Below are 14,083 nucleotides of genomic sequence, written 5' to 3' on the forward strand. Positions count from 1 at the left end.
AAGTTCACAGAGTAAATCAACAATAGTACCTGAATTAAAACCCAGATAACCTGACTCCTGGCTGAGTGTGTTTTTTACATTTCATCTCCCTTTAAAAACTGTAAAGAGAAAAATTAAACAGACATTTATAAATTTTTTTTTTTTTTTTTTTTTTTTTGGTACGCGGGCCTCTCACTGTCGCGGCCTCTCCCGTTGTGGGGCACAGGCTCCGGACGCACAGGCTCAGTGGCCATGGCTCACGGGCCCAGCTGCTCCACGGCATGTGGGATCTTCCCGGACCGGGACACGAACCCGTGTCCCCTGCATCAGCAGGCGGATTCTCAACCACTGCGCCACCAGGGAAGCCCTATAATATTTTTAAAGTTTCATGACTCTGACTTTTCCTGTGTGTGAGAAGGTGGGATGTAAAAGAGAGGTTCCAGGCTAGTGAAGTGTGTTTTGGTGCAGGAAACATCTCATCTGTTTATGTGAAGAGAGAATGATTTTCCTGGGTCCTGACGCAACTATGGGGCACTATATGTGAAATGGCAACTTTCAGCAGCCACAAAAATGTGGTCTTAAAAGAGTCATAACTAAGAAAAACGATTGAAGAAGAATTTATTCATATGGGATTTTTCTGGGGTACCGTTGAAGCTTAGCTTCTCCATATACCTCAGCAAGGGTGTTGCTGTTACTCTTTTGGAGGGGATATAACAAACATCCCCTCAACATTATTAATTTCAGTAGCTGAGAGCTTCCTCTTATCAAAAAGAGATAAGAATATTTACAGGAAGAAATATAGTCAGAGGTAAACTCCAGAGTATTCACCAAGTCTATTGAAATGACCCATCTATAAGCGTCTATTTCCGACAAGACTCAACTCTTTGTATTGGTAGTATCTGGTACCAGACTTAGTGCATAGGATGCGTTCATCACATATTTGCTAGGACTGAAGTGAACTGGTGCAGGGTTAATAAGCCTGAACTAATAGAGTCTGGTCTCAGTTTTTTTCCATTTGTGGGGTGATACATAGGGAGAATAAAATCAGGGGGATACTGAGGCTCATTGACTAAGGAGCAGCTAGTGGGCATTAGTGCTGGAAAGCAAGGGTAGAGTCCAGAAAACAAAGTTAAAACCCCCAAAACTGGGCTTCCCTGGTGGCGCAATGGTTGAGTCTGCCTGCCGATGCAGGGGACACAGGTTCGTGCCCCGGTCTGGGAAGATCCCACATGCCGCGGAGTGGCTAGGCCCATGAGCCATGGCCGCTGAGCCTGTGTGTCCGGAGCCTGTGCTCCACAATGGGAGAGGCCACAACAGTGAGAGGCCCGCGTACCACAAAACAAACAAACAAAAAACAAAAAACCCCACCAAAACTGCTAAGCATGAATTAATATTGTGAAAGGGTAGCCTCAAATCAGGAACCATCAGAAGTAAAGCAAGTAGCAGGAAACAAGGGATAGGAAAAGAAATGTGGGGTAGGCCAACAATACCAGCAGCCATTGTTGTTGACTCAGCCTGCTGATGTTAAGTCTGAGTTTCCCACACCCTGAGTGACCACAGCCCGGCATCTGACATTAATTATTTGTTTCACCTTGCTTTCCATAACCTCTCTGAACCTCAGTCACCACGACTATAAAATGCGATTCTTGGAGCTCATAATATTTAATGTCTCTTCCAGCTCAGTTATTCTAATGGTTTTCTTTCTTCTGTAAGTAGTATTTTTTCAGATACCGAAATGAAAAACGGGATGCATGTCACACATATCAGTACAAAAGCTGTTTCAGATGTCAGCTAAATAGATTTATTGTCTATAAAGACAATTAATTATACTTCTCCATTTCATAAAAGAAAGAGTATACTGGAAATTCTAATAATAGAAATTGTAGCAAATAATATATTTGGCCTCAGCCTTCTTTTTTATAAAACCATAAACCTAGATTTGGTTGCATTTTCGGGATTGCCACAGATTTATGAAACAATGATATTTGATAAAAGCATCAACATTTAAGGCATTTTTTTGCATTGCTTTACCTTTTTATTGCTTTCCCATATTTACTCTTTTACTTTATTTCATGGTGTTTTGCCATAACTGAGTAATACCATATGCAGCAACATTCAATGAGAGTCCACTTAATCTACAACATATTTTAAGTGAACAATGCCTTTGTCAATTTTTATAGGGCTTAAAATGTTATTTTCTTAAGAATTACACGGGGAAATTCTGTTCTTTGTGCTTTAAGATAAGCTGTCGTTTAAGAGTTTTAAGAGATTCCTTGAAGTGACCTCTTGAAGTGAAATGATGGAGAATGCATTTCACATGCAAGACGTATCATAATCTCACACAGATTTTGGTTCTCATGAACATGAAGTGGCAAGAATTTTGAGGGCCCAGTAAGAGATCTCTCCCAAAACTCTCTTTTGCAGTGGAAAATGATAGCATTAATTCTCTACTAGTCATTGGGCAAAAGACATGGGTGTGCAATTTATGAGTGAACTATACAAATGGCTGATAATCTTCACTTCTTAAAAATATTTTTTTCTCTATTTAATAATGCTACTTGTCAAGTGGACTGTACATTTCCTTTCTCACCACCTATAACATTTCCCAGGATATTACAGCCATCAATCACTGTGAAAATAATTAAATAAAAAATGAAAAATTATCTGTCTTTGGACAGTTTCACGTCATCCATTCTGTAGCCTTCAATTTATGTATTCCCTGCATGAATATTGTGTGTTACCAGAATTTGTCTAAGACATTTGTGATAGTGTGCTTGTGCTTGATGGGTGACCATCCTGTAAAAGGAGCATATCCTGAGGGGCCATCTAGCTTCTTTCAAAACAGCGTAACAGCTCTACCGCAACTTATTGTGTGATCATAGACGATTTGCTTAACTTCTGGAGCCTGTTTCCTTATCAGTGAAATGAGAAAAAATAATAGAGTGGCTGGATTGTTACAAGTAGTCAATGAGATATATATTTGTAAAACCTGGTACATAACCTAGCTTTGGTAGAGGCTTAGCATATTGTCATTGTTGTTTTTACCTTTGTTATATTTAACAGTAGTTTGTAAGAAATAAAATCAGAGGAAGAAGACAAACATATTATTATAAACTGCATACTAAGAAAAAAAGGTAGGCGCTGATGAGAGGATTTTTAATGACCCATTGTATTAAAAGTGCTAGCAAAGTGAACTTTCCAAATACCTGGCCCTAGACCTCTCACCTCATCTCAAATTAATTTGGCCTCTAATATGGTGAAGCAGAGTTAAGTAATCACCCTCTAATGTTGCATGTTTTTCTAAAAGGAAAAAGTAAATGAATTCTCAGTGAGCTGGCTAAAAATGAAATCAGTAAATCAATTAATCAGTCAATCAACCAGCCAACCAATCCAACAACAAAACAGTTCCCACAACTCTGAGGTTAGTGGAACGTCAGAAGATAGATTTGAGTCCTTTCTTTCATTTCTAACAAGACACCTAAGACCTCTGAGCCTCAATTTCTTAAACCATAAATGGAGTCAATACTTGCCTTGTAACGTTGGTATAAGAATCAAGTCAGACGGTGTGTGAAAGCTCTTTGTAAACACGAAATCACTTTACAAATGCAACATTATCTCCTTACGTTAAAATCATCGTTTAGGGCTTCCCTTGTGGCGCAGTGGTTGAGAATCCGCCTGCCGATGCAGGAGACACGGGTTCGTGCCCCGGTCCGAAAAGATCCCACATGCCGCAGAGCGGCTGGGCCCGTGAGCCATGGCCGCTGAGCCTGCGCGTCCGGAGCCTGCGCTCCGCAACGGGAGAGGCCACGACAGTGAGAGGCCCGCGTACCGCAAAAAAAAAAAAAAAAAAAAAAATCATCAATCATCGTTTACCATTTATTATGTCCTTTCAAATCACATCCTACATCCTCTTACTAGTTTTTTGGCCAATACTTTATAAAACTCTGGAGTCAGACACTGAGAGTGACAGTATAGTCAAATAATTTTATGATTCAGATTGGGAATCTCCTACTTTATAACTCATTAGCTCTTGGGGTCAGCATATTCTAAGCTTAAGATTCACATCTTAGATGTTTATAAAATGTTGAACCTTGAAGTAGCCATCATATTCTGTAAACATATTTTGAAACCAGTACAGAATATATGAAGACAATCGAATTTGTTACAAATCTTTTCTGAACCAGGCTAGTATAGCACGTGACGATGGATTTCACAGTTATACGTCTACAGAGGAATGTTTAGAGATTAAGATGAAAGTAGTCCTCCTTATTAATCACACATTGTATATTTGACTTCTGCCTCTCAGCCTTTAAATCAACTACATCTGGTTTTTGCTACTTCAGTGTGCCATTACCTTTTGCATTAAAAAGCAGTTACTCTTAGAGCAGCCCCATTTGATTAAAAAATAATTAGCTAGAGTTAGATTCATGTTACTCATCATGGCAGCCCAAAGAAGAATTTTAGGATAGGTTGGAGACCTACTTTATTTCTACAACAGGGTCAGCAGAATTGGGAAGCTCTTTGTGATAAATACTGGCATAAAGCAGATATTTTGCTTTGCTAGTGTTAATTTTTACAGTTTAAAAAAAAAGCACAATAATACAGAATAGATGAATAGATAGTATCTAACAGAGATAGGACCACAAAGCAGCTGAACGTTGATATAATAGTCGCTCTGTGCCAGAGGGTGTCCTCCTCTATGGAGACTGGGGCACATGATGATTATTACACCCAGAGGAAATCAAAGTCTGGGAACTGACTCCACTAACCAACTGCATAAGAAATTGATATGTAATTATCAAGCACATCTGTATTGGAGCTCACTGATTAGTGAACTTTCTCTCAGGAGAGAAATCTGCATAGGAAACCAAGTTGTTATGTAAAATTTCTTGGTAAGCAGGGAATCTGGCATAGAATAATTTGATGGGCTAAATCACTTTTACACAAGGAAATTGCCATTTTGTGAACAAGGTAAGAAGCTAGCGCCAGAATGTAAATTAAAGCATTGGAGCATTACTGTCTTTATATATATATATATATATATATATATACACATATGCATATACAAACACACACATACCCCCCCACACATACACATACACACACACCAGTGTGCTTAGCAACATAGATAATTTGCATTCTGCTATAATTTTCTTATCTCATAGAAGACTGTTCATAAATAGTTCTGATATAGGCAGTTATTCTATGGACCACACTTTGAGAAGCATCGCTCTTTGCCTGAATCAGAATAACGCTAGGAAGTTTTAAAAATATATAGTTTCGTAGTACATACTCTTGAAAATTCTGATTCAAAGTTCTGGTGTGTTGCACCTCCATCTGCATTTTTAAAATGCTCCCCATGCAGTTTGGATAAACACACAAGGTTTAGGACCTATGTAATAAAATGCATAGGGTAATTAAGTAGTGTTTAAGATGAATAGGTTAGAGGTTAAAAACCTGGGTTTTGACACTGGGGGTGCCAAATTCTTGTTTGTTCTTGAGCAAGTTGTGGATTTTCTAAGCCTCGGTAGTCTTACCTATAAACGGCTATAACAGTACCTACCATATAAAGTTGTTGTGAGATTTAAGCGCTTTTGTGAAAGGAAAGCACTTAGCTCAGTGCCTGCCACATGGTAGACAGTGGATAAATGTCAGCTATAAATGGTAGGTATCATCTCCATGATGGAGACTTATCTGCCATTTTTGAGAATATACACATTTATATACAGCCCCAGATTCCCTGGATAAGCAAGGAACGTACTGCTAATGTGTGCCTGTCTGAGGCTTCCTTCGCTAAGCATCCATCAGATTTATCAGTCAAGACTTTTTTGGTTTTGTTAGAAACTAAATCAATGTGATTGTCGCAAAAGAAAAAAAAAAAAAGTGGGCTGCTCAAGGGGACATCACAGAATTTATAACTGAATGTCCAAGGGTGGATCTGGCTAAAAACATGACAGGACGGAGGTGCTCTAAAAGTATCCTTCTATCTGTATCACCTGGCTATCTGGCTATCTACCTACATATCTATCTTTCTGACTTAGCCTCATTCTTAGACTGGCTCTAGTTTTGTGATGGAAAAATGGGGCACCAGCAGTGTCAGGCATATATGTTACCAGCTTACCACAGAGGAAAAAGAAGTTCTTTTGTAGGCTAGTTAGACAAAATTGCATAACTGAGACTTACTGGCCTTGCTTACAGTACCTTTCCATTCTTGAACAATTTAGTCTCTCTAAGCAGGAGCAGAACATTCTGGATTGTCAGGCTCAAACATGTACCTAACCCTGAAGTTAGGGTGGGACAACTCCACCCAAAGCATTTGTTCTGAAGGAGGAAAAGACAGTTTCCCAAAAGAAAGTTAAGGGAAGTTATTTAGAAAAAGAGGGAACATATGATGCGGAATCTAAAACAATAGATTTCTGTTACTCCAACCCACCCTCGTTTCCTCTACCCTTCCACTGTTGTTAAAATATGTTAGTTCAGTTGGAATAAAGCCAAGATTAAATTTACCCTAGAGACCTTAAGTTTTGTTAAGATAATTTCCAGATATGTGTTCTAATCTATTTTGTATTTGTTTTATAATAAATTTTTGTGAGTTGAAACTTTCCCCCTACTTCTAATTTGGGAAGGGGAGTTGAAAGGTTGAAGGGGAGTTACCTTATATTGACCAAGAACAAAGTCAGAACTTATTAATAACAATATGAATTTGATTCTGACCTTTCATTTTCTTTAGCTTGGGACAGACTCATGTTTGATAAATAGAAATAAGCAAGAAATGTTGTTAGAAAGTGAAGTGCCAAAGTTACAAAGAAGAATTTAGTTTTAAGCTATATTTATTACATGACAATAGTGTTACTTAGATTATAAAATAGTGGATGTATTTTGGTTCACTAAATCAGTAAAAATCACGTAGCTGTTAATAATTTGGAACCCAGCTTATGAAGCACGACTTGGCAGAACTATCAGGTGGTTAGCAGTGTCGGTATGAAAGTTAAGGACTTCAGCGCTCATATCCAAGTCTGGCTGTTTTTGTGGTGTGTGGCCTTGGACCGGACTTCTCTGGGATGCAGTTTCCCCTTATGTGTAATTGGGTAATAAAATGTAGTCACCACACAGTTGTGGGGGAGAATTTAAGTGCACTGACAGGGAAGTGCAGGCTTCTTTCTGTATTTTTCAAGCATTTGAAAAATATGCTCAGTTTTATTCTCCCAAGTGCCTAACGGGCTCCCTCATAGTAAGTCACTTAATAATTCTTCTTGCCCCCTATGGTACCATTTATTTTACAACCATAGTATTCTCTAAGATGGCACCATAAAGGACTAAATATTCCCTAAGGCAAGAAGGGCAAATGCTGCTTTATGGACCATGTTTTCAGTGCCTTTTTTTGAGCTTGCAAAGGAGCACTGAGCATAGTTTTAGCTAGCTCTGAGGCTCTGCAGCTCATTTCGTATGCTGTTACCTATACGTTAAGATTCCCTTAAAGGCTTGTGTTTTGGGTATCTGCCCCCTTCCCGCTCTTTGTCCCATTTCCCTAACCCAGCATGGTCTTTTGTTTTTCATTACAGAGGAGGCTGAATATTTCTCAGAGATAAGTGTTCAATATGGTATAATGAAGAGACCAGAGAACCAAGATTTAGATTTAAATTGTTGTGCTAACTCTGCTGAATTTTTGCTGATGACCTTAGGCTCATCGTTGACCTTCTCTAATTCTGTTTCCTCAGCTATAAAATAAAAAGAACAGTGGGGTCATCTGTGCTTAACTCTCTATCTTTGCTGTAAGGGTTAAATGAGAAAGCACTATCCAAGTGTGAATTTTCATTATGATTGTGTTGATTATATATGTGCGTCAGTATATTACGGGTTTGTTAGCAACTGTGTTCCTGTGTGCTCTGCTCCGATTTCCCCAGCTCCCAGAGATGCTGAGGAGTCCTGCCAGATGGCTGATTTGCCAGCTGTGTCTTGTTTTATCATTGTAAATATTACATGCTTCAACTGAAAGACTTTGCTTATAATGTAGTATGTTTTGTCCTTTATCTCTTGCAGATTGAGAATTACATTGTGGAAAATATGAAGTCGGAGATGGCTCAGATACAACAGAATGCAGTTCAGAACCACACAGCCACCATGCTCGAGATAGGGACCAGCCTCCTCTCTCAGACCGCAGAGCAGACCAGAAAGCTGACAGATGTTGAGACCCAGGTACACCCCTGAGCCAGAGTCGTCAAACTCTCAACCCAGATGATTTTTTTTCCTTTAACTTACTCCATAAACACAGAGCACATTTCAGCACTGGGACTGGGGAAACATATACATTTTTGTTTATTGGTAATAACAACAATGACTGCCTGACATGCTATGCATGTTTCTTTTGATTTCATGAGAGTTGGTATATTTAGCTTTGTATGTGCTTGCAAAAACAGGACTAGGACTGTTTGTATGTGCTTCCAAAAACAGGCAAAGGACTTAATCAGCATTTAAATTTCAAATAAACACTTCAGCTACCAACTGTGATATGATATATGTCAAACAGAATAACCATTTGTGTCAAATTGGTGCCTTTGATGTACATTTTTGACCTGTCCTGTTTTATCTCCAGTAGTACTCTAACAGTAATGGCACCTGCAGAGGTTTTGTGCAGTCAGTGGATAGGAAGGAAAACCCCAAATAAACTGATCTGGAATGTGCAGATTTTGTTTTTATTCAGCATGATTTCATAATGAGAAGTCAATTAAAACTCTTCGTGTACATGCATATGCATATATATATATATATATATATATATATATATTACCCTACTCTGGACAATGACATTTATATGTACAAATCAGTAAAATGCCTTTTAATTATCACTGTCACAAGCCTACCATTACAGTTCAATGAAAATATTATTTTTGATGACCGGAAGATGATCTCTTGGTCCCCTTTTAACCATGGAAATGGTTATTCCTGTTACCATTCTGAAATCCAGAGGATGATTCTGTCTCAAAGTAATAGTTGATTTCTGGAATCAAAGGTGAAGTATATTGTTAAAAGGTAAACTGAGGCACATTAAAATTTTCAAGAGTTTGAGTGAACATTGATTCAAATTGGGCAGCACCTAACTGAGAGTATTTAGCTCTACTGCAGGAGCTAAGGGAAAAGTTTTAATAGAGAAGATGCAGAAGCAAAGCAAGGAAATTATTTGATTGGCTATAGCTTAAGCAGTTGCCTTATTTGGGAAAGCCTAGTTGGCTATTTGTGATTGGTTGTTCTTAAGTTTTACTTTCTTAGATTCAAGTGCATTGCGTCTGGCTTAGATTTTGGTTTGCTTATGTAGATGACCAAGACATTAAAGCCACCTCTAATGGCCTTTAATGTTTAACTCTTTTAACAGTATAAATTCGAAAATAATATGCAACCTTATTTCTATTTTGTGTCATTTGTGTTAATGGCATCACACAGATCAAATGTTGATATTTAAAGAGACATAACAATAATAATTTACATGGATAGAACATTTTATATTATGCACACCACTTTCCAATGGACAAATGATGTTTGTGAAGACTTTAGAACAGAAAGTTTGAATGATTTTCTCACATTGATACAGCTAGTGAATTGAATTTGGTACTCAAAATGATTCATACTCATTTCTTTCTCTGTCCTCCTTGATTAGTAATACTAATAATTATCTAATTGAATAAGAGCTTAAATGTGGATCACATTGGAACAATAAATCACATAGGGTTTGGAAAATAATTTTTGCTGCACACTATCGTCAGATAATTATGGGGGATGAGGAAGGGAAAATTACATATTATAACTAAAAATTATGAGACTGTGTAATCTGTTATCATCACATTGAGCAAGCTTGTTGATCTATGAACCAAACTTGCTCAGTGGTATGAAGCTTCTTGTGGTATGAATAATGTGTGTGTCCTCTCTTATTTTTACTAGAACTGAATGCTCACCATCTCCTACAAAGCATTCTATATATTCAAAGACTGAAATACATGATTAATATTACCCTACTTGGTTGAACATTTGAAATTTGTATGCATTTCTTTTATAAGTTTTATGACATACATGGCAGCATTTTGTTTCATTTTTTTCCATCCCCCCAACTGAGTTGTTTTTGTTCTCTTTACAACTGGGAATTGAAGTTGTTGGGGAAAAAATTCCCATTGTCAGCATACCAATCTCCAAACTGTTAAGATGCATGCTCTGTAAAATTTTAAGAGATGACAACTTGTTCTGCATCCTTAAGGCTAAGAGATGTGTACTTTATGGACAATAGCACAGAAAATTCATAGGAAATAAACCTATTCCCTATATAGAGCAGCTAAAGTTGAATAGTCATTAAAGGCCAATGAAAATTTATTACATGCTCCAAGAAGAATTTTAATATAGCTGAAACCTGGAAAACATCTCAAAAATCACAAATCCATCAGAACTTGCAATGAGAGGAAGGTGGAGATAGATTGTCTGACAGTGGCTCGGACAAACTAGGTCCTACCTTAAGAGTGAATCCTGGGTGTTCTTTTCATCATTTTAATATCTTTTTAATATATATTAAAAAGATATAAGATATCATTATAAGATATTGAATATCTTATCATATATAAGATATTCATTTTAATATATTCTAAGCGTCTCTGCTATTCGTAGCTGTGATGCTCCAACCCTTTTTCATGTGAATGTATATCTATGAGGTGCTTATTTGAACCTTTGCAACAGTACATAGTCTACTTAGACCTAATCATTCAAGTGCACTCAAGTTCTGATGCAAGGCCAAGTTCACAAAGCGAATCCTGGATTATTCCTTAATCTCAAAACGCTCTAGTCTTTAATAATAAGCATTTATAAACCAATAGATCCTTTAGGGCTATCCGGGCATGCTCCCACGTTTTTCCTCCCATATTCATTCTACTTTGTTTCTCGTTGGTAAGTGCTGCTTTTCCTAAACTGATTTCAGGTCCTCAGTTATTTTAGGAACTCATGCCAATGGTTTTGCAGTATATTTTAGTGCCCTAGCTTTCACATGATGTTGTTATAAAGATAAGTAACTTATTGCTTTCTAGTCCTCTGCTGACCTTCTTGACTTGAATTTAACAAAAGGTGGTAGAGCCTTAGTTTTATTGCAGTGGCACTTAAAAATATTCTTGTGCCCAATAGGCATCATGATCAGAAAACAGACAGAGAATGAGTATATCTAAGTAACCCTGCTGGTCATGGGGGTGAGATCAGGAACCAGCACTGGGCCTGTTCCTTCCTCCTTAGTTCAGCTTGCAGTGTTTTTCTTACTCTCTTATCAGTTCATACCAATATCTCCTCTCCTTCCAGTTCCTCTTTCCAAGTGTGCAGTGTGAAGGGCTTAGTTTCAGACATTATTCATGTCCCTTCCTGTAGTGTGAATCTATTTCTGACTTCTTCCTCAGGCCAATTTTGATTAGAGGTACACTAGTAGACAAAAAACGACATTAAAATTTACCTCTAATAATCTGTGCTTGACTCTTTTTTAAGCAATTTTACATTTATTAGCTTTTTAATAATTTTTTAAAAACTTGATGGGGTAGGTACTATTATCATCCCTTGTTTAAAAATGTGGAAACTGAAACTCAGAGAGGTAAAGCAACTTTCCTCAGGCGAAAATAGTGGTAAGTGTTAGAGGGAAGATTTGAACCCAGGCAGTCTGGCATGAGTCTACATGCTTTACCAGCTCTCTCTCTGTACTGCCTCCCTCTTGTGATTCCTTTCTCTCTCAAAGGCTGCAGACACAGCTTGGGTCCAAGCACAGGATAAAATGGAAATAAGATAAAGCAAATTAATGTGGACCTAATAGTAGCAACTGAATGTTTTCTATAAATGATGAAGATGCAGCTGCTGCTGAAGGTACCACTAGCTATTGGCATTTTACCATGTGTCTGCACATCATTTCATGTAATGCTAGCATCCATTGTTGTCCTTGCTGCTTGCTGGCTGTGTAACTGTAGGGAAGTTCTATAGACACTGAGCTTACGTTTCCTTCAACTTCCCATGACTTATATGGAGCCATAGTGTTAGAAATAGAATTTAATAAAAATTTTAAAGATATATTTTGAGTACCTCCTTGATGCAAGGTATTTTAATAGGCACTAAATAGAATACAACAATAAGTAAAAGTCTTTATCTTCAGTGAGCTTAATTGAGTTAATGTGGCAAAACTTTTCTAAACCATTTCTTTCTTGACTTTCCATCAAGTTAATTAGCTATGGAACCTTTCCCCACAGTTATAACAATGCATCTTTCCAGTCTCCTACTGTGGCGGGGGGCGGTGGGGTAATAGACCAATGGCCCCAGCTGCTGTGCTCTGAAATCCATCACTGTGTTGGTGCAGAGACCACAATTCTCAGGGGCCACTTCCAGCCAGTGACACATAGTGGCATTAGACCCATTCCTGGGAGCTGCAGGACTCCACTGACACATGATTGGCTAAGGGCTCTCCATCAGCCTTGCCAAACTTTCGCACAACTTCACTGCAGGCTAAAACTTCCAGTTAGCCTTACTCCCTTCCCTCTCTTCTTCACTGTGGTTTGATCTACATCCCAGTCAGAAGGTGACCCTAGCCAACTCTGGCTTCTTCCCAATTTTCTCTCACAGGCATGTCCCCTAATAAATTTCCTGCAAGTCTAATTCATCATCTGCTTCTTAGAGGTCACAAACTATCACACCTGTTGTTTGGACTTGAATCATACAATTATAAATTTAAGGCAGTCCAGGAACAATTTAATAAATGAGATTGAATCTCTAGGTGGAAACAGGTTTGAAAGGACAGAAAGGGCACCTCTCAAAGTTGAGCCACTATCTCTTTAACTTGATGAGAGGATAGTTGAATAAATATTTAACTTTGGCCTAATTGAAATGACAGTAAAATAAATTTGCTAAAAGTCATCCAAGGAAAATACCCTGGTAATCAGTTTTCTCAAAAGGTCTGGAAAAAGTGTTTTATAACCCATTAGGAGAGAGCTCAGTGAACCATGATCCATAGGTCAAATTCAAAATGCCATCTTTTTTTGTAAATAAAGTTTTATATGTTGTATATGGGTGCTTTCTCAATAAAACAGCAGAATTGAGTAGTTGCACCAGAGCCTACCAAGACTAAGGTATTTACTATATGGCCCTTTACAGAAAAAGCTGGCTAACCCCTGCACCAAGAAACAAACTTCTAGAGAGCAAGGATTTTGTCTGTCTTGCTTACTGTTCTATCCTTAGGATTTAAAACAGTACTTGGTACACAGTAGGCTCTCAATAAATACTTACTGAATGATTAAATTCACTGATATTAGTCTCTTAATTTCTGTATATTTCAGCCCAGTGCTCGCAAGCCAAGGGCAATGTCCTAAGGGTTGTGTGTTGATGGTAATACATACCCACGAATAGTGGATGGGTCAGAATAGGACTTTGAACAAAAGCAGCCTACTGCACAGATGTTCCGACTGACTGAGAACATTGGATGAATGTATTTTCTCCGCACTCTGAGGAGCATGAGAAATTTGGCTGTCTTCCTGCCTCGTGATGCTAGTGTAGCGTTGGGGTGAGTATTGGAGACAAGTCAGATGCCATCAGCTGCAACAAGCAGAAGATCTCCTGGTGATTGAAAGAAATCATTTTGATAGCAGTAGTTATTGACTGAGGGGAGATACCTTTCTTTTCCAGGGGGAAGCTACTTGTGTACAGCTGCATCAGCCTATGGGAAAGAACTCAGACTAGAGACAGATTACCTGGCTTCCATTATGACTCTACTGTGAATTAGCTCGGTTGGGCAAGTTACTTCTACTCCAAATTTCTGCATCTGTAATACAAGTACTATCTCTATTAAACTCCATAACCTAGTGAGGTTATCATTATATTATAAATACATTATATGTTTATATATAATATAAATTAAAATATACAATATAATTATAATAATTATATATAGTATTATCTATATATTATTATGACTAAAATTAATAATTCTCTAAGATTAACTAATTTTCACATTCAAATTTCCTCAATTTTTCTGCCAAAAATTTTATAGACATTTTACTTTTCAAGACTTAATAGTCCCTTTTTTTTTTTTTTTTTTTTTTTTTTTTTTTTTTTTTTG

At 37.7% G+C, this 14,083-nt stretch overlaps 1 protein-coding gene across 1 annotated transcript in view; it reads left to right on the plus strand.

Moving 5' to 3' along the window:
* Positions 1-14,083, plus strand: part of ANGPT1 (angiopoietin 1) — a 251,195-nt gene that overhangs the window by 145,147 nt on the left and 91,965 nt on the right. The window contains exon 2 of the mRNA XM_024129876.2: positions 8,020-8,175. Within this exon, the coding sequence (XP_023985644.1) occupies positions 8,020-8,175 (156 nt within the window). The remainder of the gene's footprint in view (positions 1-8,019; positions 8,176-14,083) is intronic.

The sequence above is a fragment of the Physeter macrocephalus genome, chromosome 15 (genome assembly GCF_002837175.3).
Source record: "Physeter macrocephalus isolate SW-GA chromosome 15, ASM283717v5, whole genome shotgun sequence".
NCBI classification, from domain to species: Eukaryota; Metazoa; Chordata; class Mammalia; order Artiodactyla; family Physeteridae; genus Physeter; species Physeter macrocephalus.